The sequence below is a fragment of the Jaculus jaculus genome, chromosome X (assembly GCF_020740685.1).
Source record: "Jaculus jaculus isolate mJacJac1 chromosome X, mJacJac1.mat.Y.cur, whole genome shotgun sequence".
NCBI lineage: Eukaryota > Metazoa > Chordata > Mammalia > Rodentia > Dipodidae > Jaculus > Jaculus jaculus.
The window spans coordinates 83,764,484-83,788,160 of NC_059125.1; the positions used below are offsets into that span (position 1 = coordinate 83,764,484).

The 23,677-nt window shown below is 33.6% G+C and overlaps 1 protein-coding gene across 4 annotated transcripts in view; it reads left to right on the forward strand.

Moving 5' to 3' along the window:
• Pcdh11x (protocadherin 11 X-linked) overlaps positions 1-23,677 on the forward strand; it is a 688,067-nt gene that overhangs the window by 580,824 nt on the left and 83,566 nt on the right. For 2 of the 4 annotated variants that reach the window (XM_045140388.1, XM_045140390.1), the window contains one exon: positions 5,944-5,967. The exons of the other annotated variants lie outside the window; for them this stretch is intronic. In XM_045140388.1, the coding sequence (XP_044996323.1) occupies positions 5,944-5,967 (24 nt within the window). The remainder of the gene's footprint in view (positions 1-5,943; positions 5,968-23,677) is intronic. 4 annotated transcript variants of the gene reach the window in all.

A 23,677-nucleotide genomic window follows, 5' to 3' on the forward strand; every position in this document is an offset into this window, starting at 1 on the left:
CGGTTAAGTGCTCGCCTGTGAAGCCTATGGACCCCGGTTCGAGGCTCAGTTCCCCAGGTCCCACGTTAGCCAGATGCACAAGGGGCGCACGCGTCTGGAGTTCGTTTGCAGTGGCTGGAAGCCCTGGCGTGCCCATTCTCTCTCTCTCCCTCTATCTGTCTTTCTCTCTGTGTCTGTCGCTCTCAAATAAATAAATAAAAAATGAACAAAAAAATAAAAAAATAAAATCAAGTGAAAATAAATGGTGGTGAGGATGTGGAGGAGTAGGAACACTCATCCACTGTTGGTGGGAATGTAGGATGGTACAACCACTTTGGAAAGCAATATGGAGACCCCTGAAAAAGCTGACTGTAGAGTTACCAACAGACCCAGTTATTCCATTACTGGGCATGTACCCTAAAACCTTCAAACCACAGGCCAGAGAGATTTGCTCAACCATGTTTGTAGCGGCTCAATTCATAATAGCTAAGAACTGGAATCAATCCAGATGTCCATCAAGAGAGAAATAATTTTATATGGACTGGGCTAGAAGCTGTTTGTGTAAGAGGTTGTCTGTTGTGCCCATGTCCCAAGAACTTATACAGGGTTTCATTGCATAGAAATGTGATTAGAGGGACATGGCACAGAAATAAAATCTTTGGGCAGAAACTTCTGACTGTTCAGCTGCAATTTTATGAGAGATTACAATCTTTGAGATTTGACCAGCTGACCTGTATTAGGCTTACAAGAAGAATGAATACTCTTTGAATGGGTCTGAATGCTGAAAAAGTGTCCTGTTCTTCAAAGTATGCTTTATTTTCCCCCACCCCTGGATTAACAAGGTGGTAGCCAAAATGACATTATGGGATGTAACAAATGCACAAAAGAGAGAATCATTAAGTTTGCAACATGGTTTTGCATTTTGGAAATGGCCATGGGCAGTGTGAAGCAAGCTTGTTGGGGTACCAGCATGGACACCCAATGGAGCCAAGAGGATGAACCATGAGTTACAATGGAGACCCAATGGAGATGTAATGACATTGAGATGGCTGCCAAGGAGAGCTGATGACACTGGAAGAAGTTGTCTGGGCCTGCAAGTAACCAAGCTGGGGGGTTGGAATTGGAACTCCAAACTCTAGACACCTGTTAGAATTATCAGTCACTGACTAGAGTTGTTGGAGTTCGAGCCACAGAGTTTGATGTTTGCCCTGTTTAAATTTTGCATTAGTGGACTATTTCTTTGCTATGACCAATACCATATGTTGTGTGAATGCTTATTCTGTACCATTATGATTTTTTTGAGAGGGATTGGTATTATGGCTCATTAAAAAAAAAAAAAAACTCTTGTACTATGGATATGTGTGAATATTATTGGGATTGATAAGAACTACAGGAACTTGTAATGAACTGAAGTTTATACCATGTATTGTTATAAGTTTATGGTAAACAGAGGCAGAATGTGGTGGTCTGATTCAGGTATCTCCCATAAACTTATGTGTTCTGAATGCTTAGGTACCCAGCTGATGGCAATTTGGGGATTAAAGCTTCCTGGAGGAAGTTATTGTTGGGGGCAAGTTAATGGGTGTTATAACCAGCTTCCTCTTAACAGAGTTTGGTACAGTTTTCTGTTGCTATTGTCTTCCTGGAGTTAATTGGAAAGTGATGTCTGCCCTCTGCTCATGCCCATCATTTTCCCCTGCCATCATGGAGCTTCCCCTAGGGTCTGTAAGCCAAAATAACCCCCCTTTTTTATCCACCAGCTGCTGTTGGTTGGGTGTTTTCTGTCAGTAATGTGAAACAAACTGCAACACCCACTAACAGTTCTCTGTGGGATGAATTCCAGTTTGAGCCTTGGGAATTACAGAAAACCACCAGTGGTTTTCTTTTAGATTTTTCCACCCACTTAGTAGCCCTTTGGCCTGGTTGATCCCTCTTCACCTCTTGTTATGGATTATATCTTTTAGTTTTATCTCCATGAGGAAATCATTGATAGTACTTTGAGAAATAGAGAGAGAAGGAGATAAATAGATGGAAGGAAGGAAGGAAGGAAGGAAGAAAGGGAGGGAGGGAGGGAGGGAGGGAGGAAAAAGAGAAGAAAAGAGAGGGAGAGAAAAGAAAATAGCCATACCATGGCCTCCTGCTGTTGAAAAAAAAAATCGTCAAGGCTGGAGAGATGGCTTAGCATTTAAGTGCTTGCCTGTGAAGCCTAAGGACCCTGGTTCGAGGCTTGATTCTCCAGGACCCACTTTAGCCAGATGCACAAGGGGGCGCATGCGTGTGGAGTTCTTTTGCAGTGGCCAGAGGCCCTGGCGCACCCATTCTGTCTCTCTCTATATCTGCCTCTTTCTCTCTCTCTGTCTGACGCTTTCAAATAAATTTAAAAAAAGAAACAAACAAAAAAAAGAAAAATAAAAATAAATTGCCAGATGCATGCACCACTTTGTGCATCTGGTTTTATGTAAGTACTACAGAATCAAACCCAGGCCATCTGACTTTTCAAGCCAGTGTCTTCAATCACCCACTGAGCCATCTTTCCAGACCAATAGACATCATGTTAAAGCTATTCTCATTAAAGCAATGTTATTACATGGCTTAAATTTACAAATGATGGGATAACTGCAAATGTCATTATATTACTAAAGTAATAAAATTATAGGATGGCAAAGAGAGAGTGTTGATAACTTATCAAAATATACTATGCAAACACTAACAATTTTGAGGTAAGCAATACTAGCTTTTAAACTATTCACTATCTTGTATGTGAGGGTGATCTAGCTTTATTATCTGTCACCAAAGTGATACACATGATTATATTGTTGATCTGGTTAGCTAAATGAATATCCCTTTCATGCTCTAGCATTACATGGGTATCTAAAAGTTGTAGGATTAGTTTAAGTGGATGACTTTTCTTAAGAAGAGAAGTACTATTAAGAATGGCATCGTCTTTTGCTAGAACCTCAAATATCTGTTCATTGGTAGCTCTCACATTTAACAATATAGCTCTAATGAAGTTTGAATACTTATATATTTGTATTAGGATTCTGAAAGAAATTTAAAATTTGAAAATTGTATTTGGTAATATAACATCTCCTTGGTATTGCTCTTATAAGATATCCAAGATCTTGCAGTACCTAGTCATATTTATACAAGACCCTCATAATAGGAGAAAAAGATGATGACATCAAATTAAAATAGAGACTAATGGAGAGAGGAAGAGGATATGACAGAGAGCAGAGTTATGGAGGGGAAAATGAGGGAATGGAGGGAAATACCATGATTTGTTGTCTGTACATGTAGAATCTGTCGAGATACACACACACACACACACATGTATATATATATATTTTAAAAGTTTAAAAAATATTTATGTGACCTGGATATGAGCTTTTTTTTTTCTACTTTAACATGTATATTCCCTTAGTTTTGTAATACAAGATCAGGTATTTCTATGATTTTATGTAGCATATGAGATATTTGTTTCAGACATATTTTCAAAAAATAACTTTTAAAACTCAATTACATGGGCTTAGAGTTTATCTTAATGTTTAGGGCTGGGTCAGAGTTGCCTAGCATGGATCAAACCCCTAATACCATTTTCAGTACTGCATATAATAAAAAATAAACTCTCAACTCTACTCAAACTAATCAGGTATTTAAACATAAAATTGTATATTATTATATTAATGTAAATACAAATTATAACTAAATTATTATATTTAAATTTTATAATACATTGTATTATAAATACTTCATAATCTATAAATAATCTCCTTGACAAAAATTAATTTTATGGTTATGTTCATATTATATTATTAAATTATATTTTGATATACACATAAGTCAATAAGTCATAATGTATACATAGTCATTCATGATATAACATCTGATTTCATTGATTAGTAAAAGTTTTTGTTTTAGTCATGAATCATGTAGACTTTATATCTCAGAGAATAACCACTATACTTGTCTTGATGCTAAAGAATAATGAGCTGTGTAAATGCCTTAAGTATGTATGTATATATGTGTGTGTGTGTGTATATATATATATATATATATATATATATATATATATATATATATGATAAGTTTTAAAATGATAATTCAGAAGCAGTCAGAAATGAACAGATATATTTTGAGATTGATTTTGTGTTATTAAAAATCATAATCATTGTGTTCATTGAATTTGTTCATTCCAGTTTTAGGACACGGTAATGGATATACTGCCTTGGAAGTATAAAATGGTTGATCTCTTTTCCATGTTTCATGGAATTAATAAAACCTAGTTCAGAGACTGTCATGACATTTTTGTGTACATTCTGTATCAATGTATGATTGTATCAATGTGTGACTTTGGTAATTTAGCAACAAATTTTCACCTTTAAGTTTTGGAAACTCAAGATCTTGAGCAGATTTTTAAGTGTAAATGGTGACTTCTCTTGTGGTTGTGATGTCACTTGCTTTGGTTCTTTAATTTATACTTCTATACTGTCAGAAAGATGTCTGACCCATCAAATTCCTTTCTTTTTGACCTTTGATGTTACAAAATAAGAATGAATTTGATGGCTAAGTTATAGAACACACTGAAATTAGAGACATAAAAGTGAAAAATAAGTACTTTATTACTGATATGCTAAAGCAGTCATTTTTTCATTCCAGTATATGTGAAAAGCTAATTTAAATATTACAAGAGGTAATTATTCATTGCAATAATAAATGAGAGTTGTATGTGTGGGTGTGAAATTTTTCAAATTAGAATCATCATTTGTTTGAGGGGTGAGCAATATCAGAATTCTATTTGAGGGATCCATCCCATGAAACACTTCTCATTTTTTGTTTCTACTTCAGCTTTTATTACTGTTGGATTATTAGTTCTCAACAAAATGACTTGTGATGAAAAATAAATATGCTCTCTATATGTCATTAACAATACTTGTGAACAGTATGTCTTAATACTGCTTGTGATTGCACAGTGCTATTACGTTATCTCTTCAACCTGCATTTCTGTTTGTTTCTGACATCCGGCTTTTATTATCATTTCATATGCCTCATTCCATAATAATTCAGTGTTAGTCAAAGTAAAATGTATTCAATTTCAAATAGTTTAAGTTTTGATCTATCCATGTCAGCACATTGTCAAATATGTATTACAACACAGAAGTCATTCTCACTGTGGACTTTAACATTTCACAAAGAATAAATTTGATAGTCTTTTATACTGATTGACATATAGGATTTGATTACAATCTAGATTTGCTTTTCATTTGGTCCAGGTAAAGAACAATCTCACATTGTTTTTGCCAGAATTTAGTTTTAATGCAGTGCTCCAGTTTACCTAGAGTAGGATGATAATGACCTCTAATCACCCTTAGTCTAATGACGAAAACTCATTTGATTGTTTAGTTGTGAAGATAGCTACATTATTGGGAAGGATCCAAGAAAGTTTGATAAAACCTTATCTGGAAAGCTATTCTCATGCCACTATCCGTTGCTTTTGGTGGTTCTCATTATTATTTTCCACAACAGAATTTTGAGACTAGGGAACCTAACTTGATTTTTCCTACAGTGTATTTCCTTCAGGAAGTTTTATAGAACATAGTAGCATTTTAGTAGTGTCTAAGCTCTTACCTTCACAGGCAATAAAGTTAGGGGTGTACAGGTTTCATGAAGAAAAAAAAATTAGTTCTAAAAATACATGTGTGAAAGTATATTATTTTTAAGAAAAGGTATACCCTTTGCTTCTTGAGTAGACAGCATTTTGTATGTACTTGGTAAAATTCTATTAAGACAGATTACAGAGGACAAAATTCATGGCCTTCAGTCTTTTCTATGTGCATCAAGATGATCATGGAGAATACAATGCCAGTATAGCACTACTTACACTTATGGAGTAATGCTGACTGATAAAATGTGTTGAGAAAAAAGAAAATATTTATTGTAATTAACATTATTAAAATTTCTTTTTAGCTTTCATTCCTGGATTAAAGAAAGGTACAGTAGAAATCATTATAAATCATAACTCTATTGTGCATGTTTCCTTCTAAAATGAATTGCTGATTTGTATTTTTTTAAGAAATTAGACTTTCTTCTCATAAAGCACTGTAATTTCAACTGCTTGCTTTAAATATTTTAGTACATTAAAATGAACTGATATCTGGGAAGAATATTCAATAAGTTGGATATCATGAATACTTGAAATACTTTTCAAATTGCATCTCATCAATCTTTATGTAGTATCCTTAATGTGATCATATAGTCATTTACTTGATTTAAAGTAGTGACTTTCAAATTACCTATGAATTTAATTATTCACATGTTCCTCTGACATTGTAACCATTTAAAAACAAAGTCTGAGGAAATACTGAAGATAAAATTTTAACTCTCTGTATTTCTATTTGTATTTAATATATAAATTATATGCACTGTGTATGTGCTTAACAAAATATTATAAGTTTACATTCTTGTAAAAAGTGATTAGATATATTTGGTCTGTATTTATTGTAAATATTATGTGTGAAGCTATACTAAATTAAGATCAATATAGAACATTATAAAATGTGAAGTTTGTGCAGTAAAATAAATAAAATGTTATTAAGATTATATATATTTAAAATTCTATAACTTATGCTGTATGTTTCAAATATGTTTCCATCCATTGTGTTTATGCAGGCATTTCCATAATATTCAGCTGGACTGTGAAATGAACTTTGTGTTGTTTGATTTTTATTTAGACATATAACTTATTTTGCTTCATATGTGTTTTAGGCTGTTTTCTATAATATACAAACATGTTGATAAAAGAGACAAAGGAAATAATAACCCTTCCCAAAGTCAGCCAGAAATCTAAGTAATTATATAAACAGGGTCTCATCTTTAATATTTAGTTTTTATATATCATGCTTTTTGGCATTTTGAATGTTATTAAATTATGCTTTGGACTTTTATGTAGTATTTCAGTAGTTCCTTTGTGATTTTTATATAATCAATTTAATTATTTCTGATAATATTTTTGCCAGAATATTTTTTGAGTGTATGTGCTTATGTGTGTGTGTGTGTGTGTGTGTGTTTATATTTGTGGTAGCATATGTGTGCTCATGTATGTGCAAACCATATGGCAACCTTAGGAGTTGTTTCTCAGTAATACCATCCAACTTTTTTTTTTTCACTTGTGGAAAGTTGCCAAGTAGGCTGGAGTAACTGGCTATCTAACTTCTAAAAGTTCTGTCTAAGCTTTTCTAGTGATGACATTAAAAAGTCTGTAAAAGTACGCTTTTGTAAAAGTGGTTTATGATGATGGAGCAAAGGTTTTCATGTTTGAGAGGCAAGAACTTTACCTACTGAATTATCTTCCCAGCCCCGGAAACAGTGGAATTTCAAAGGGAATAGCTTACTCCTAATTCACGTTAAAGTCTTGAATATTTAACCATCATATAAGTAATTCAAGTTCATAGGGACACATTGCTTGTGGTTTTTTATTTTGATTGTTTCTTCTCACTTTCATTTACTTATTTCCTGATGAAATTCAGGAACTGCAAGTTGTCTAATAATAATTATCAGATACAGTTTTTTGTCTTTGTTATGTAAAGGTGAAGATTTCATTTTTTCTTTTCAACTTAATGGATTTAGTATACTATCCCACACACACATATGTCATTCCTTGTCACTTCCACTTTTCTTTTAGTTCGCCCAACCCTAACTGTGGCCAGATCCCTAGTTTACCTAATTTATTTGTGTCATCTTATGAAATAAATCATGTGATATTTGTGTTTCTCTGTCTGACTTATCTTCCTCAGAAAGATTTCTTGGTCACAAAGGTGTAGAGTTGAAAGAGAATTTCAGTGTGAAACAGGGCATCATAATATTTGATGATAGAAGGACAGCTTTCTAGATGTTGAAATTTGCTAAATTGTTTACTGTCAAAATATCTGTATTTGCTTTATTTCCATCATTTTAAATATATAGTAAACATGAGACCCTAAAGCATGATAATTTAATGATTGCACTAAAAAAATCTCAATATCTAGTATTAGAATGTCATATATATGTGTTCTATAAAATTATATTTAATACTTAAAATATTTTCAAATGCAGCCTCTATTGTTATTTCCATTTTCAACAGTTGTAAATTTAGGCAACAAAAATTTGAGTAACATACAAATTTACACATTATAGTAGCTAAAACACTACATTAAAATAAGTGGATTTAAAAAAAAATCCTTAGTACACCAGTTATCCTTGATAATTGCAGTTAAATGCATAGTTCAAATTTTCCAATTAGTAAATAACATGCACTTGACATATTCATAATACAATTGGGCTCTGGCTATACACTATGCTCATAATCATAACCATAATAACTTTTATTTTGTATTTTAATGGCAATTTCATGTCATATTTTGTGCTTCCAATTTTCATTACCAATTCATTTAAGTGTGTTTGCTCCTATTTTCTTCCTATAATTATAAATTTTTAAATGTATCTTTGTAACAGTCAGCTTCAGGTTTCTGGGATGAACCTCCATACCAGACACAGTTTATGGGAGGAAGAATGGATTTATTTGAAGCAGGGCAAGTTTGATAATGGCAGAAGAAGCTGGCATGCTTTGATAGGTCTAAGCAGAGAGAGAAAACCACAAGCCACATTTGTACCACAAGCCAGCACATTTAGGAACTGCAGGCCAAGCTCTTTCTGCATTTTTAGACTGGAATTCCAAATCTACCTCCAAACCTTAGGGCTGGACCCTACAATCCACCCACAGTGTCACCTCCTCCAGCTAGGCACCTGAAGTTCTAAATTAAAAAGTTTAATAAGGGCTGGAGAGATGGCTTAGCAGTTAAGCGCTTGCCTGTGAAGCCTATGGACCCCGGTTCGAGGCTCGGTTCCCCAGGTCCCACGTTAGCCAGATGCACAAGGGGGCGCACGCGTCTGGAGTTTGTTTGCAGTGGCTGGAAGCCCTGGCGCTCCCATTCTCTCTCTCACTCTCTATCTGCCTCTTTCTCTCTCTGTCACTCTCAAATAATCAAATAAATAAAAATCTTTAAAAAAAAGAACAAAAAAGCCCACAGTTAAAAAAAAAAACTTTAATAAAATTGTGAATATATTGGGGGGCATCCATTCAAACTACCACAATCTCATAATCAAATAATGCTTAATTATGTACATAATCATCTTTCATTTGTGATCTTACTAAAAAAAATTGTCAAGTTGAAGGCATTTAGTTCATTCACCTTTTCCAATGAGGACTGACTGATTACCATAGACAATACTAACATTTTTTTTTTCCATAATACATAAGCTTTTGCCCCTCATGGTACATTAGATACATGCAGGAAGGTATGTAATCATAAGAGAATAATTTGTACTTCAGGTAATGCCATATTCTCCCTCATAGAAGAAGCTGCAAATATATATTTGTCTAATTCATCCAGGAAAATATTTTTACTTATTCATGAGGAAGATTACTTAATATTGATAAATTAAATATTTTATTACATTTGTTATCCAGCACACTTATACATTTTTTGATATGAGTAAGAATTTCACCTGCATCAATACATTTTCTGCTGTGACTGAGATATAGGGCTTATACACAGTTAGATGTGATTTGGTTTGTCCAGCCTCCATGAGTTTTCTGCTGTGTATCCTAATATTTCAGTTATCTCAGTAGATTTTTGGGATGTTATAGCGTTTTAACAGACAACATAAATCTTTTGATTCTCAGTTCAGTTCACAAATAAGGATATATCTTGAGCTGAGTCTCCATATTTGTTAATATTCAAGATGCAGATCTAATTGCTTTATACCAGAAATGTTAAATCTGACCCAGGGATAATTGTTTAGAAACAAGAGTCTGAAGGAAAAGGGAGCCTAAAGTAAAAGAATCTAGTGGAGACCATAGGAAATAGATTTCCTTTCAGCCAAATGAATCACCTCATTTATATTAATTTGGCTAGTTAATTAATAAGCATGTTTGAACATAAAACATAATTCATTTGTATGCAGAACAGATATGGACTTTTCATATGTCAATTAGATAGAAATACAATGTATTTTCACAGAGTATTCTTTTTTATTCCACAGCTAGGAGTTAATGAAAATGCATGTGCATAGTTCCCAAGTGACAAATTTATAGCACAGGTCATGCTGTTTATTATTTCATGCTCATTTAGTATCTCCCTAAATTATCATGCCATAGGAGCAAATAAACATGAGGTTTTGTTAGTTTTGTTTTAGATGATTAACAGTAGATATAAAATGTTATAGAAAGGTATTTGTTGATGAAATCAGGTCTTATAAAACACTAATATTTGGGTATTTTAGCTTCAAAATTTTTTCAGATAATATATGACAACTTATTCTGTCATATTCATTATATGTTATCCATTGACACATGGAGCTAGACAAAATGTGTCTCATAATAAAACTGTGTTGGCATTTAATGCTTTACATAACAAAGGAAAAAAGAAGCAAATTTGTTACTTAGCATAGTAAAATAAACTAGAGAAGAAATATATTTACTTTTGTGAGGCAATGCAGAGTTATTAAAGTAGAAAATGGCTGTTGCCATGCACTACTGTCATTCAGACTGACTACAGAAAAAAAAAAAAAAAAGAAAGAAAATTTTTAGCATAGCTTTGATCCAGAATATAACCTGTGAAAGGAAAATGTTTTATTCATGTTGTGGTAATTTGAATAGATGTCCTCCAACAGATTCAGGAGTTTTATTCAAGTTTGTAACTTACTGTCCCTGTGGGTGTATCCTAGCCTTAAGCTGTGGGGGTAGGATCTGGAATTCCAGTCGTAAGTATGCAGAGTGCTTTACCTCTGCATGGGGTTTCTGGAGTGTGGTTGCTTATGTTGCAGGTGGTGGCATTTCTCTGTGTGTGGACCTGTGGTGCTACAGAATCAAACCTGGGTCATTAAGCTTCACAGGCAAGCACCTTAACTGCTGAGCCATTTCTACAGCTAAAGTTTTATTTTTATTTCATATTGATTAATTTTATTTACATAAAAAGTGTCAATGTCAAACCTAGTCACAGACAAGAACAATGCGCACCATAAAAGAATGAAACATTCAAATAGAAACACTGATTTTGGTCATATTTCTGTAATCAAAAGTAGTAAGCTATCATTACCAACTAGCACAAATAGTCATTTTGAACCTTCCTAAAGATTGAATCCCATATTTACACAGTGAAGTTGTGTAGAAATTGTTTCTAAGAATCTTTTTAAAATTTAGTACAAGTGGAATGTGGCAGATTCATTGTTTACCCGGTAGCGCAGTTTTCACTTCTTTCTTCAGTTTATTCCTCATTTGGTTTTATGGTTTCACATCTTGATTTATAAAATGAGTTTCAAATGCATTCGACATTCCAGAGATCTGTTTATTTCTTCTGTCTTGATTGGAAATATCATCATAAAATTAAACACTTTTAACATCTTCTTTGTGCCTAGAATGAAACAAAAATTTTGAACTATTTTTTTAATTTTTTTTTTTGTGTGTGTGTGTGAGAAGATGTACTGAACTTATTAGTGAATAGGCACCATTCTCATTAAATTGTTGCTCTAAGACTATAAGCCAGGAGTATCAGAAGTGTCAAATTTCAGGTTATTGTTATTGATTTTTATCATCACTGTAAAAAGGAAATGTAGCACAGACTCACATGCATTTTGAAATTGTCTGGCGGCCACGTTTTAAAAAAAATGTTAAAGAAATAGTTAAAATTAACTTTTGTAAAACATTTAACAAAAATGTATTTCAAGTAGACCTATTCCACATATAAATAATCTAAAATTAATATGAAAACTTAATTTTTTTCATTCCTTTCACAGTGTTAGATGCATTCTTGAACGTTTTACAAAAACAAGGCATTCATTTACAAAGCTTTTGCCAACATTCAGATATTTGGTGTTCACCTGTTTGCGTGTGGGTAGTGGCTGCTGCATCAGCTTTAGGTTGTTCTCAAAGACTAAGGATGAACTGTTGAGTTTTGGATTACTAAAATAAAGATTTTACATTATACTGAAAGAAAATATGAAAGAAACAGTGAAAGCCTTGAATTTGTACTTGCTCATTTGAGAACATTTCCTCTCTGACTTGTCATAGTTCAAAGAAGAAAAGAAAAGGTTATATCACTTTTGTGCATGTATGAATGTTTCATACTTGCATGTGTTTGTCCATGGTGGTGGTGGTGGACACTTCCAATCTAGGGATTAGCATATGCTATGTACACACTCTATTCCTATGTTATACAACAATCTGTTCCAGCTGTATTTTTCTTTTTTACTTACCATGGGTGATTGTGCAAAAATAATGTTGAACATAAAGCCATCAAGTGGCTGCACAGAACAAAGTTGATACTTTCGATTGCAGACTTTGTGTTATAACATTGAGGCTTTCAGAGGCAGAATTCATTGCATTTTGCTCTCCTTGAACTCTTGAGTGGATTTCAAGAGGAGCTATCAGTAGAGAACATTGATTGGCACTAGTTTATTTTGAAGCCTCAGAAGCATGGGATATCTTAGCACAGTGCTTTAAAGTAGTCAATTTGTACCACTATCAGAACTGGAACTAGGAAACTGAGCTTTTTTGATTCAGGTAATAGAAAATGTTATATTTCAAACATTAGCAATATAATTCAACATAATGTGGGTCTTGTATTAAGAATGTGAATTTGCATGGACAATAAACAGAAACAGAGCCCAGCTCATTACATAATAGGTATGTCCAGTACATTTTATAGTGCCCTTGCCTACAGAGACATTTTGTAAAATAATGAGCAGCTGTGAGACACTTTGCACAGTTGAAATTCATACCAGATTAACAAAGTTATATTTTCTGTTTCTGTCCTTAGAACAAACTGGAAGAGAGAGGAGATAGGCAACCTTATAAAACTCCCTTTCAATAGTTTCCAATTATATTAGCTTGGGCTTTTAAATGTTGATTCTAACTTAGGTAAATATTAAAAGTAGGCATCTTGATGATAGTGTAGTTCTATGGTAAAGTATATGCTTAAAATCTTTGACACTCTTGACTATCCTCAGTAAGGGAAAGAAGTAAGAATATTTTGAAAAGTCACTGCATTTGTTACTTTTGCATTCTGTGGTACAATCTTTTTTTCTTTCTCTTTTTTTTTTTTTTTTCTTTTTGCTTTTTCGAGGTAGGGTCTCAGTCTAGCCCAGGCTGACCTGGAATTCACTATGGTGTCTCAGGGTGGCCTTGAACTCACAGCGATCCTCCTACCTCTACCCCAAGTGCTGGGATTAAAGGCGTGCGCCACCACACCCGGCATTCTGTGGTACAATCTTAATATAAACAACTTGAGGTAGAAAAATGTTATATAGGTTCATAGTTTCAGAAGTCTTCAAGCAATCATGGCAGAAAAGACATGGCAGAGCATTTCAGTCCATGGCAGTGGGAGCACAGAGCAGAAGCTGTTCACATCACAGTGGAAGTAGAGAATAAAGCTGTAAATTGAGCCAAGTATAACTCCAAAGGTTTGCCCCTGGAAAATGGCTATGGTAACCAAGTACAAAAAGTTCCATGCCAACTGAGGGGGAATAAGTACACAAAGCACAAGTCCATGTGGGACATTTTAGTTGGAAAACATAACAGAGATACAAAGGAGGATAGTCAAATATCAACTCTAATAATAAGAAAAACTAAGATATTTGTGTAGCTTGATCTATTGATAAATCTAAAATTCTATTAACACTGAACATAATATTTATAGAAATTTATATATAATGAAAATAACCAAAGCAAGAGATGAAATTAAGAATTATTAAGCAAATAATACGTGAAAGGTTGACAAAACATTTGAAACTTACAAATAAATCAGAAAATTATAGCAAATGTAGTAAATTGAAGAGCTAACTATAAACTTGAAACTATGTCACTCAGAAGAAACTATAAATAAAATTTAAACAATAAAAGGACTGTTAATCATTATAATTTTTTAAATATCTACATAGGTAATACTAAAATTATTCCTAGATTGCTCTAATAAAAATATTTAAGTAAAATTGAATTTCTATAATCAGTCTTCATAGTGACACTATGGCACCTATTGGCTCATTTGCCTGGGTGGCCAAATATAAGACTTGCAATGTCCATGGTTGAGTATCTTCACTGGTAATTTCTCTCTCTCTCCCATGGAAATGCATGCAGCATAGCTTTTTCCAGCTTTCTGTCAGCTGATCTACATGGAGGAGGTTTTCAGCTCAGCTCCAGCAGGATTTCCCAGTGACACTGAGAGATTTTATCTCATACAATATTAATTTTATTTAGTGTTACATAGATGACAGAGGTTTTTACTTTTCTTTTTGAGATATATGTATATGTATATATGTATATTCCTCATAGCATTATGGAGTCTGATAATTTAACTTAGATTCTTGATAGTATCCTTTCATTTATGGGAAATTATCACGTTTTTATTTTCCGTTAATACTTTTCCATGTGTATACATGGTATGTGTGCATCTATGTATAATTATAGATATGGATACATATTTGTATGCAGGTATACATGTACACACATTCACACACGCATGAAATCTTGTGTTTGTATAAACCAGATTTCTACTTTGGGTTTTCTGAATCACTCTTCACCTTATTTTTGAGATAGGACTTTTCACTAAACATGGAGCTTACCAATTTGATTAGTTATTCATGAAATCTCAGTGATCACTTGTTTCTGCATCCTAATCACATACTCATGCTTTCATAGAAAGCACTTTACTTACTGAGCCATCTTCCTAGATAAAACGTGTCTTTTTAAAAGTTTATTGGCTTTATTGGTCCTTAGTAACACTACTTTTCAATTACAGCATTTTGTAAGTAATGATCCATGTAAAAATCATTCCATTTAAACATCAAATCTGTCAGGGAAATTACTGTCTTAAGTATTTTTGTGAAATTTGCCTTCATTGTTTTGACTTTTCCACTACATCTTGTAAATTGCTAATACAGAGTATAAGGAAAATACAGGAAACTTGTAGTTATCTGGGGTTCAGATTTGTTGCAGTCCAGTTTTCATTGCTGGTAGAAATCACCCAACCAAGAGCAGCTTGTGGGAAAAAGAGATTTATTTTGGTTTACAGGCTCAAGGAGGAAGCTCCATGATGGCAGGGAAAATGGCAACATGAGCAGAGGGTGAACATCACCCTTTCACCAACATCAGGTGGACCACAGCAATAGGAGAGTGTGCCATACATTGGCAAGGGGAAAATGGCTATTACACCCATAAACCTGCCCCCAATAATACACTCCATCCAGGAGGTGTGAATTCCCAAATCTCCATCAGCTGGGAACCTACCATTGAGGACACCTAAGTTTATGGGGGGCACTTGAATCATACCACCTCAAGACTTCATGTTACAGTATCTTCAGTTCTGTGAGCATTTATGCATCAGTTAAGATTTCTAAGTCTCTACTTTCAGGAGCAGGCTTATCTTTGAGATTTGCTCCATCATAATCTATACCCCCAAAGATTTTTTTTTTTTTTGCTTTAGACAGATATTTAAGTTAAATGCTTTAGCAACATTTTTTACCTTACATACTATAATAGTGTTAAATACAATACATTTTATATTATCAAATCATTCAGCCTTCCATACCTCTATACTTCAGTTAATAGTGAAAGTAGCTAATTTATATAATATTTTCTTTTATTATTTAGCAGAGTTAATACCCCTTCAATTAAAGATAAGAAAATTAACTATTTCAATATTTTCATCAAACTGGTAAAAATGTTTCTACATAGTTAACATTTCACCTGTACATTCTGCTCATGTGTGACTGAGCAGTGTGGTAATTTCATTACTATTCAAAGGCTGGCTTTGAAGGCAAACTTTGACCACAAGTTCTGATATATATAAAATTCACACTCACTGTCACCATCCAAAAAAGATTTTAAAATAGCATAAAAGAGTTAGGTTTCATTAAAATGTCTATAAGGATTATTTGTTTTTCCTTATTTCCTTTCTCAATTCTCTTCCCCTCTTTGTTCCTTCCTCCCCAACATAGTTTGCTTGCTGCTTTCATAGTTCATATTTCATATTTCCTTTTATCTTTTTCCTCCCTCTAATCACCTCTTTTCCCCTCTTGTCTTCAATCTTGATTTTATAAGACTTCCTAAATTCTCTTGCTTGAACATTTTTCGGTAGAGTAGTATCAATCAATGTACTTGATGTCATGTTTATTAATTTGAAAAGTAGCCTGAAAAGTCTACAATATACTTTTAATAGAGCAATAAATAATTTTATATGTTTTTAATTTTTTGCCTCCTTGATGGTATCCCAACTTTCAAGATGGATATTCAGAATAATTTATTCTAGCTCAAATTTCCAAAAAGTGAGCCATGCATCTACAAGAGGGTGACTTCACACACTATTTTGTCCCTGTTCCAAATGGCCAGATGCACTAAGATTCTGAAAATAAATACATACCCTCATTTATCTTTTCAAAAAACTGCTGTCCAGTAAGATTTTTCCTATCTAAAGTGATGATTTAACACCATGGCTCAGACTTCTACCTTGTAATAATCAATGTCATGTTAATTTATTTTTTAGTACCATAAGATTGGTACTTTGATTATATTTATAGTATGTTATAATATTAGAAATGTACATGAGGTCTAAATCAGAAATTGCTCTTTGCAATATAAATTGACAATAATATCACCACTATAATAACAGCTGCTTATTGAAATTGGTCGCCCATCTTTCCCAAGTGTGTATAGCATACTTGGCATATAAAAGTTTAAAAACCCTCTAGAATATGATGCTGGATGTGGTTTGAGGTTATACACTTGAAAGTAAAAATTTTCCCTTCAATATAAATGATTATGAATGATATATGTAGTTATATTGATCATGTCACTAATATAACTTAAGCTGCATGTCAGATAGAGGAAGCCAGAAGACAACAGTTTACTCTTCAACATACAGAGTAATTTGTGAGATGAGCAAGAGTGCTGCTTCCATGGCAAGCTTGACAACCTGTGCCAGGATAATAGAGACAGACACTATGGATGTGCAAAACTTACCAAAGCATAAATCCAGAAGCTTCTGTGAGTACATCATTAAAGTAAACTTAAAACACACAAATTTTAAACAGACACACCTTTCCCAGCTCATGAAATTTTGCAGAAGTGTCGGGGGGAGGTAGAAAGACTGTAAGAGCCACAGGGTAGGAAGAGATATCCAGAGTTATTGCCCCCCACCCACAATGACTGCTGCTCTCACAAATCATAACTCAAATCCTGATGGGAAATACCAGCAATCACACTAAAGGGGATCCACAGTGGAGTGGGGGCATGGAGGAGGAAAATGATGGTACTAACATATGAGGTATCTATGCAAAGTTTCTACTAAATAAATAAAGGAGTAAAGAAATATATAAACTAAAAATTAAAAAAAAAATGACACAGAACTTGTGTATACTATCTCCCCATCATGACTTCCCTGGAAATTCCCTCTTCCTTAAGTCATTCAGATTTTTAGCACATTTATTGAAATTACAACTAAGAGAAATTAATGGCAAATTTGTTTTCCGATGCAGTCTTAATGAATTCTAAGCTCAGGAATTTTGACAGCCAAATGAATATATTTAACTTTAAAATGTTAAATAATAATAGAAAGATAAGCCATAAACTTCAACAGGATCTTTAAAATTTTTCTATTTTCAAAGTTTTAGTATGAACTGGAACAGGTCTTTCTTTCAAAGGTCCAAAGTTGAGTAAAGTGTGAGCAAGAACATTCAGTTAATTAAACTCATGTAAAATATGGCTTGCTAGTTATTCTAAGAATCTTAATCAAGACTTAATCAAAATATTTTAAAGGAAAATTAGTAGGAGGAATTAAACAGCAAGAATGAGTAGTACAAAACAGCATAGTCAAGTGCTCTACTGTCTCATCAGTACAATAGTATTAATGAATGAATTGGAACAAATACTGTGCACTGCTTCATGGGTTCTATTTCTAGGACTATGTTTAAATGGCATAACAAAGAAACCTGGTATTACAACTTGAATTATTAAGTCTGTAATGAGCTAATTAAATTATTATTTGTTTATTAATTTATTGTTAATATTTAAAGTATAAATATGTGAAAGCATTGTCAGTCAAACATATTGACTTAACAATATTGCATAGATTTGTGGTTATATGATAAGATCATCTAAAATGTAATTTTAGTATATTTTCTGCTCAGTATTAATTATAGTCTTCCTGCTATACATAAAAGTCTTTAGCTAGAATAATCCTACTTAATTGGAACTTTGTGTCTTTTGATCTATATCTATTTTCTCTTCACCTGTCTTGTTAACTACTAGTGTGCCATATTCTTGCATACATTTAAATTATTTTTAGACTCTGTATATTAATGAGGTCATGAGTATTTATCTGTATGTGACTTATTTCATTGGTGGTGTACCAGGTCCTTCATTTTCATCTGTTAGGCAAATAATACTATATTATTTTAAATGATAAATAATATTATGGAATGTCATCTCTAATTATAAAATAATATACTTTATCTTGAAAAATTTGTGTCCAAAGGTCAGTATACTTCTTTATTTTAAATTTAATATGACAAAATATACATTAATTAGAAAATTGTACTTTGTATGCATGACAAGTCTTTTTCTTTTTCTTCTGGAGGCAAGCCTAACAAACTGGCCTTTTTAATATGAAAGGGGAAAAGTGAGAGAGAAAAAGAGAGAGAATTGGTGTGCCAGGGCCTCCAGCCACTGTAATTGAACTGTAGATGTGTGTGCCCACTTGTGTACATGTGCGACCTTGCATGCTTGCATCAGTGTGCATCTAGTTTACATGGGACTGGAGAGTCTAACATGAGTCCTTAGACTTCTCACGCAAGCACCTTAACTGCTAAGTCATCTCTCCAGCCCAAGTCATGTTGTTTTTTAGCATACAAATTATCCTGCAACTTACTTCATTTTAGCTATATCTAAGAAAGAACTGACTTATCTGTGATTAATTAGCTTTTTATTTTAATTTTTTATGTATTTATTAATTTATGTGCTAATTGGTTGTGAGCCTTTGGGTACAATTTGAGGGATTATAATCTACTTAGTTATAGTTTTACAAAAATGTAATAATATAATAAACCACTTAAAGTTTAAGATAGAATGCATGATATTCAGAAAAGTATTTTTACAGTGGAAGTCTATAAAAATAATCTGCTAATAATTTAATGACTTTGGGTTTGCAAACATAACAATCTTTCCTTCCAAATTTATACCTAGGACGCATCCAAGTACTTTTTTCACTTAACAAAATAATTTAATTTTGTTTTTCTATTTTTAGACTAAAATATATCTACCTGATAGAGTCCTCTTTATTTGCTCTCCAGGGTTGTCCTGAATCCAAATTACATTGCTTGCTTAAAATTTCAGGTGGTAATGTGTTCCCCCACCCCAGTAGATACTTGTTGGTTCGGGAAAGTAGGTTTCAAATCTAATTTTGTGCATAAAATGAGAAGGAAAATACTTTGTTCAGATCAATATTGCTAGCCACATAACCTTTCAAATTCTTCCAACAAAAAACATAACAGATATGACAAGATCAATTCATCTAGGTTTCAACTTAATGACAAGCTTTCTTCTTGATTCAAATATACTCCTGAATCCTTCTGAACATAAACAAATGTGCTTTGATAATCTAAAGCTCCTATGTATTTAAGTCAATTGATTCTTTAACACTAACAGCAGATTGGCAATATCAGCTTTTGAGAAAATTTTAAATGCCTACTGTTGAGAACCTAAAAATGTGAATGAGAATTTTAAGTTTTTCATATAATTTATCTCATAAAAATTCTGGGCTGGAGAGATAGCTTAGCGGTTAAGCGCTTGCCTGTGAAGCCTAAGGACCCAGGTTCGAGGTTCGGTTCCCCAGGTCCCACGTTAGCCAGATGCACAAGGGGCGCACGCGTCTGGAGTTCGTTTGCAGTGGCTGGAGGCCCTGGCACGCCCATTCTCTCTCTCTCCCTCTATCTGTCTTTCTCTCTATGTCTGTCGCTCTCAAATAAATAAATAAAACATGAACAAAAAAATTTAAAAAAAATTCTACATTGTATACATGTTTTTATTTTTTCTTGTCATGTGGGAAAGATCACTCTCTACACAATGTAAATGCCAAGGTTGTTATGACAGTCACCTAAGAAGCACAGTACCCATTCCAAAAGTTGAAAACAATATTAACATAGCTGTATTTCTTGGATGACTAAGGCTTTTTCTTACTCTTTGGATTTTTGACTCTTTAGTTCACTATTATTCATTGGCACACCAAAAGGTTACTGGAACTGATTCATTAACTTGACAATAGGTACCTACCAACAAGTTTTTATTTTCTTAGAATATAATATTTCTTTCTGAAAATCATCTGCTTATGAACATCTGGAGGTCTGTATATGTATTAATAATGTCCACAAGTTGTTTCCCTGGGGTTGCTTGCAGAGCTTAGTGTGTATATATACATATTTAAATCTCAGGCACTGATTAATATGTCTGTCTTTGTGTAAGGTCCTTAACCTTGCTTAGTTTCATGTACAAAAATGAATGTACAAAATGTCCTTAAATTATGCACCTAAAATATTATTTTATAAATCATATCTTTGTTTAAAAATGTAGGCATGCATCATAAAAAGATGCATTTATCAATCATATGTCATTTGTTAAGCGGTGTATGAGCAAATAAAGAAAGTACAGTTGCTGAGTGATGAATGGAACTTTTGAACCATGGATTATGGAGACTAATTTTTTACAGAAAGTCAGAGCAAAATTTGTTAACCTTTCTCTCTCGCTTATAATATCTTTCTTCATTTTCTAATAAAACTGCTGTGCATTTCTTTAGCATATCCAATATTATTAATAGTTCAAAACTGAAAAAAGCTCTAGGTTATGTGGCATCTTTCTAATATGCACTCTTGAGCTCATTACTTGATACTGAATACATTGTAGATTGTCGGAAAGTAAACACATACTTGATACATGTTTCTTCTTTCACAGTCTGAACCATGTGGAACACACATTTCTTTCATGAGTAATTTTATTTAACATTTGTTATGCGGCTGTTACAAAATGATCATACTACGTGAAAATACAATACAGTGCAGTGAAATATTTTGAAATGATTTTTAAAAAAAAAAACTCAAACATCATTTCTGGAAGAACATAAAATCGAGATGAATAATTTCAAGAGATCTGCCCATTTACAAAGATGTTTAATGGGCTGGAGAGATGGCTTAGTGGTTAAGCACTTGCCTGTGAAGCCTAAGGACGCCGGTTTGAGGCTCAATTCCCCAGGACCCACGTTAGCCAGATGCACAAGGGGGTGCATGCATCTGGAGTTCGCTTCCATGGGGTGGAGTCCCTAGCTACCTATTCTCTCTCTCCCTCTTTCTCAGTCACTCTCAAATAAATAAAAATAAACAAATAAAATACAATAAAAGATGTTTAAGTAGTAATCTCAAATTAAGTGTTCAGATAACATCTTTTAAAATATGTAGTAAATGACTAATAATATTGGCATTCTAAAATAATAAATAAGACAACTCCCAATTTAAATTTTTCAGTAATATTAGAAAATAATAAGCCAATACTGTGATTGGTTTCTGTACAAAATCTATTTTAGAGCCTAAAATTTGCAAAACTTTGATTAAAAACTTTGTGAATAATGTAACAAAATAGGAAACTTAAATATTATATAAATGTCTCTCCCTTTGATTTTTATAACTCTGTCATGTTCTTTCCCTTTGTAAGTCTTAGAAATTTAATAAACAAGAAAGTGGAAAGTGTTTGCTGAAAAAATAAACACATAAACACTCATTCGTACCAAAAAAAAATGTTTTTTTTTTTTTTTTCCTATTTTACACATTATTCTACAGGAAATTGAAGTGGTCACACCCTGAATTTATATACATTTCACCAATTCCCATAGGCAAAATCAGGGTCCCACACTGTTTATGAACTAGTAAAAAGATATAAATTGTTCAAAGCCTTTCATTTTAAAAATAAACCAAAGTCCATGCAAATACAATAATTCCTAAATCTGTTTCATGTCACATGTATTTCAAGAGATGTATTCTGTCTTGGCCTCTCAGTAGGAGAGCAGTGCACTTTTGTCTTCTCCTCATGAACTGCCAAGCCATTCAGAGATCACAACTCTTAGACTGTTACAAGTATTAAATATCACTGTCAGTTTATCATATGAAAAATGCAGTATATGTTAGTGGTGCTGTCAGGCCATATGTATTAACAGTTTGCCTTTCACCTTATTTCAAGCTTGAGAGTCTGACATTTTTTTTTTTAAAACTCAGCCTTGTATTCTCCTATTAATATTATAGGCCAGAAACACTGTAATCTATCGTCTCTCCCTGACAATACTGAATTTACATAATGCATTCAAGAAAATGCATCAATATACATCTATGTCTTCTTTTTGGAATAAGTTATTTGAAGCTGAATAATGGTAGGAGCTTTTTTATGTCTAAAACATTAGTAAATCCATAAGACTGTTGAATGGTTGGTCATAACTATTTGAATTACTAGGAGCTCATGCTACATAGTAGTTGTGTACATAAGCTACAGGATGATATTCCTTTGTTGATGATACTATGCTAAATACAAAAATACCATTACAATTGCATGATTTTCACAATAAATAAGTAATTTAACTGCATAATATGTATGCTGAGGTTCAGAAGTTTCACATAACTTGCTTACAGTCAGAGTTATTAAATAAAAGATTAGCCTGGAACCTCCTAATGTCTCTAATTCTTACAGGAGTCAGGCTTTGGGTGGGGGAGTGGGGTACGATCAGCCCACAAGTGGTGGAGCTGTGTGGCCCGTGAAGCATGGTTTCCGTTTCCTGGGATCCTTCTGAATGCATCTTGGGGAAGGAAGCAAAAGGTGGGGGGACACAACCCAGTGGCTTCTGTAGCTGAGTCACCCCGAGACTGGAGAGCTCTCGAAAGCATCTGTCCGCTTGTATTTGATGCCCTCCCAAACAGGCCTCACGCCAGGCCAGAGCAATGATGTGGAAAGGAGGGAATGCTCAAGTGAGGTAGCAAAGGCCTGACCAAGAGGGACGACCAGGGGAAAAGTATTGAGGAGCCTCAGCTACCTGTAAGAGCCACTAATACTGAGTAGCATGTGATAAGATTTTCTGTCATTTCCCTTTGGTTCACTGTGAACATTTTGCCACGATATGGTGGTGCATGCCTTTGATCCTAGCACTAAGGAAGCAGAAGTAGGAGGATCACTGTAAATCCAGCCTGGGCTACGTGAAACCCTACCTTTAAAAAAAATAATAAAGAAAGAAAAAAAGAAAGAAAAGAGGCTGGAGAGATGGCCTAGCGTTTAAGGCACTTATCTGCAAAGCCAAATCACCTAGGTTCCACTCTCCAGGACCCACATAAGCCAAATGCACAAGGTGGTGCATGTGTCTGGAGTTCGTTTGCAGTGGCTGGAGGCCCTGCCCTGTTCTCTCTCTCCCTTCCTCTCTTTCCCTCTATCTCTCAAATTAAAAAAAAATGAAAAATAAATAAATAAAAGATTAAACATTTAGATCCCCAACTTATCATACTCTGCTTGAGTTCTTAAATTTATAGTATATTACTTTTAAGTCTTTTAATATTCATATAAAATCTTTATATACTAATACCATCATTTTTGTAG